The sequence below is a fragment of the Taudactylus pleione genome, unplaced genomic scaffold (genome assembly GCF_031769625.1).
Source record: "Taudactylus pleione unplaced genomic scaffold, aTauple2 ptg000505l, whole genome shotgun sequence".
Taxonomy (NCBI): domain Eukaryota; kingdom Metazoa; phylum Chordata; class Amphibia; order Anura; family Myobatrachidae; genus Taudactylus; species Taudactylus pleione.
In genome coordinates this window covers 802,501-806,659 of record NW_028284907.1, presented here as the reverse complement: position 1 = coordinate 806,659, position 4,159 = coordinate 802,501, and the positions used below count along the sequence as shown (strand labels likewise).

Sequence of the window (4,159 nt, the reverse complement as noted above, 5' to 3'; positions counted from 1 at the left end):
TCACTGTACAGGAATGCACTAGGACCCAGGGGTGTAGTGAGAGCTGTGCACTGTTATCACTATACTGGAATGCACTAGGACCCAGGAGTGCAGTGAGAGCTGTGCTCTGTTATCACTATATAGGAATGCACTAGGACCCAGGGGTGCAGTGAGAGCTGTGCACTGTTATCACTATATAGGAATGCTCTAGGACCCAGGGGTGCAGTGAGAGCTGTGCTCTGTTATCACTATATAGGAATGCACTAGGACCCAGCGGTGCAGTGAGAGCTGTGCACTGTTATCACTATATAGGAATGCTCTAGGACCCAGGGGTGCAGTGAGAGCTGTGCACTGTTATCACTATACAGGAATGCACTAGGACCCAGGGGTGTAGTGAGAGCTGTGCACTGTTATCACTATACAGGAATGTACTAGGACCCAGGGGTGTAGTGAGAGCTGTGCACTGTTATCACTATATAGGAATGCTCTAGGACCCAGGGGTGCAGTGAGAGCTGTGCACTGTTATCACTATACAGGAATGCACTAGGACCCAGGGGTGTAGTGAGAGCTGTGCACTGTTATCACTATATAGGAATGTACTAGGACCAAGGGGTGTAGTGAGAGCTGTGCACTGTTATCACTATACAGGAATGCACTAGGATCTATGGTTGCAGCCGGTCAGAGGTGAAGGCTGCTGTGAAGTGCTCTGTGTCTCCGGCTGACATGGAGCTCCCGACTTTCATGAGCCACCCAGGCTGGTTCTTCTGCTCTGTAATCATTGCTCTGATCCTACGTTTTCAGAGGAAAGGGAGCTGGGATCCCCGCAAGTGCCAGACAGACCTGACTGGGAAAACAGCCATAGTGACTGGAGCCAACACAGGTGAGACGCGCAGAAGCCAGGTGAGCTCTGTCCCTCAGACTCTGACCTGTGGTGACATAGAGGGAGGCTGATATGTAATGTACAGAGGTTACAGAATGAATGAGCTATAGACAATGTACATCAGAGACCGACGGGGGTAATGCAATGAGGTGCGAGCTCGCAAAAGACAGTTTGTGTTATGAAATTGGAAAACATTGCATGAACGCGCGCTCCCGAGAAATGCGAGATCCAATTAGAAATGGCGATTCACGCTAATCGCGGCGAGCGGGTGCAAATGTTCTATAACATACCGCTTGGGAGAAGGGCATGAATAAGTGGGGAAACTGTCCTGGACCCCACAAAAGTGACAACTGTTAGCAGAATCATACACAAGGCTGTTAGCAAAGTACGGGGGCGGGGGGTTATACGGGGGCAAATGGCCGCTTTGTGCATTTATTACAATGAAAGGAGTAACAAGAAAAAGGAAAGATTTCTCGTTTTGTCTCAAACAAAATGAAACAAAAAATAAAATAAAAAATGCTAAAAACAATTAGTTTTCATTTGAAAAAATACTCTAATTACATTTGGTGTTGCCTAAACTAATGAAAAAGTTAATTTTGAGAATACCATATCGGATACTACAAAGAGGCTTCACTTCTTAACAAAGATGGCCGCCGAACTCAGCACTGCGCATGCCCGGGCACCATTTTGTCAATGTGCTAGATCGCCACAGCGGCAGACACACGTCCTCTACCTAACTCTGCGAGACCCTCGATATACTGCCGTTACCACCCCACGTTCCTGAGACGATGTACCGCTACCCGCTACACACATACACTGGCTGCTGAGCGCCATATAACCAGTGCGTATATCTGTGAGTACGGCTGTGCTACAACCAATAGGGCATCCGCTGGTGTGAACACCTTACCCTGCCACACCATCCTGTACACACACATTCTGTGCAGCAAAGAGGTTACTGCCACAGCGCCAAGGCTCATACGCACGATATCGCTCATGGAGCATACTAAGCGTTATCCCTCGAACTGCCGGGTTCAATGTCCCGAACGACATGGATCATACACACTGAACGAAACCATTAAGGATATAGGGCCTGATTCAGACCCGCGAGCGAGCGCTGAGCGCTCGCAAGCGGGTCGATGGTGCCCAAGTGCGCACGACGGAGGTGGCTCTGTCAAGCGCATGCGCGAGACGCAAATAACGACGGCCAAGCCGTCATTAAGGGTCTCGCACCAAAGGGGGCGTGCTGTCGATGGTGATTGACAGCACGCCCCCTTTGGTGGGCGTGCCGGGGGCGTGGCTGCCCAGACGGAGGCGTTCCTGGGCTTGCGGAAGCGAGACCCTACCGCAGGGTCTCGTCGCAAGCCCGATGGTCGCGATGATCTTGACCATCACGACCATCATTTTGGCCGCTCGCTATAGCTGTGGGTGGTCCGTCTCTGAATCAGGGCCATAGTTCAGTGACGACACCCTGCCACTTCCTCGAACTTGAGGAAACTCACAATATCGTCAGATTGTCCTGCAAGTTCAGGCGACGGCAGACATCTCTACCAATCCCAGGGAGCGCACAATCGTTACCGATATTGTGGCTACACGCTGTGCGATATTGAATGCTATGAATGATAACAATCGTTATTCTTCACTTTATCGTCTATTGTGTATGATGAGCCTCTATATCGCTGTCACAATACTACTGAGGCCGTCTCAGCACGATGATGACAGATAGAGAACCTGAAATCATTTCTTAATTCAGCACAAAAGTTTCCTCTGAGCTGTAAGTTCCTGTGTGTCTGTGTAACCTGGGCTGAGAGACGTGCAGTGATTGTGTCCCAGAGTCACCCAATCCCCCCCCCCTTCCTATTCTGGGAACTGGGGATGGGTGGGTGCACAGGACATGCTGGTGGGACCTGATAATGCCACGTGCCTCATAATGTGGGCGGGGAATATGCTGCTGACCTCACTCCGGCCATAATCTATTAACGTGCGAGTTGCAGGCAATTTCACAATTTGGGGGATTTAATGGGGCAATAACTTAAACGGCTAAATAACCTGGAAATGGGTCTTTAGGAGTCAGCTAACAAGGTGGGATTATAGCACACTTCAGAGTTGCCTACCCTCCTGCATTTCGCGGGAGTCTCCCGAATTAAGGTGGGAGCTCCCGCCACCCCGCAAAGTAGGCTGAATCCCCGGCATTCCCTCAGACCTGTATAAAAATCCAGACAGCGCATGCGCCGGTCTGGGAGAAAAGGGGGCGGGGCCTGAGCTTCACTGTGTCAAGACGCAGGGGCGTACTCACCGGGTGCAAAGAGTCAGGAGTTTGGCTGCTACTGGCGCGGAGTAGGGATGGACATCGATGGTGGATGTTTGCAGACCATCAATGTTTTTCTTCCGATGTTAGTGTTTTTACTATTCGATGGCAGTATGTCGATGTTTGCTGTCATCGAATGGTAATCATTCGATGGTGTTCTGATGGTGGCTCATTCATTGGAGGCTGTCTCTCACTGCCTCAGTCCCCTCAATGCTAGCTCTGATTGGCTCTCTGAGACAGTGAGAGCCAATCAGTGTGCAGCACTGGCCCTGCAGCAGCAGCTGTCACACACACACACACACACACACACACACACACACACACACACACTCACACAGACACACACACACAGACAGACACACACACACACACACACACACACACTCACACAGACAGACACACACACAGACAGACACACACACAGACAGACACACACACACACGTCCCAGACCCATCTCGCAGTGTCAGCAGCAGCAGTGAGTGTGTTTCTGTCTGGTCCTCAGTTCTGTCTGCCTGGCTCAGCTGCTGCTCCATGCCCCGCCCCTAGCCCCGCCCCTCCAGGCCCAACCCAAGGCTCCGGCTCGCAGTGGCGATGGTCGCGATGGTCACGACCATCGCGGCCATCAAACTGCACGCTCGTATAGGCTGTGGGTGGTGACCCACAGCTATACGAGCGTCCAGGAGGACGCTCCATAGTTATGGAGGACGGCCCTCATTCAGAGCGTGCGCTCTGCTCAGAGCGTACGGCTCTGACTGAGGGCCATAAATAGTTTTTACCATCGATTTCTGTTGATGCGATGGTTAGTGACCATTGCATTGAAAGATTCAATGGTGGAAGCACTGCCAGCATTTGATGGTGGGTCCCGATGTCCATCCCTAGCTCGGAGGTCTCCTGGGCACGCAGACTGCTGGGAGAGACTGAGAGACTTCCGCCTGCGCTTCTGAGCTCACACTATTCATAAGCACGTACTATAAACACAATGTATGAGAGAGGT

General features: G+C 51.4%; 1 protein-coding gene across 1 annotated transcript in view; it reads left to right on the top strand.

The window, feature by feature from the left end:
* Nucleotides 1-597: 597 nt before the first annotated feature.
* LOC148501717 (retinol dehydrogenase 11-like) overlaps nucleotides 598-4,159 on the top strand; it is a 121,882-nt gene continuing 118,320 nt past the window's right edge. The window contains exon 1 of the mRNA XM_088450059.1: nucleotides 598-859. Coding sequence (XP_088306185.1) covers nucleotides 703-859 — 157 coding nt within the window. The 5' untranslated portion in view covers nucleotides 598-702. The remainder of the gene's footprint in view (nucleotides 860-4,159) is intronic.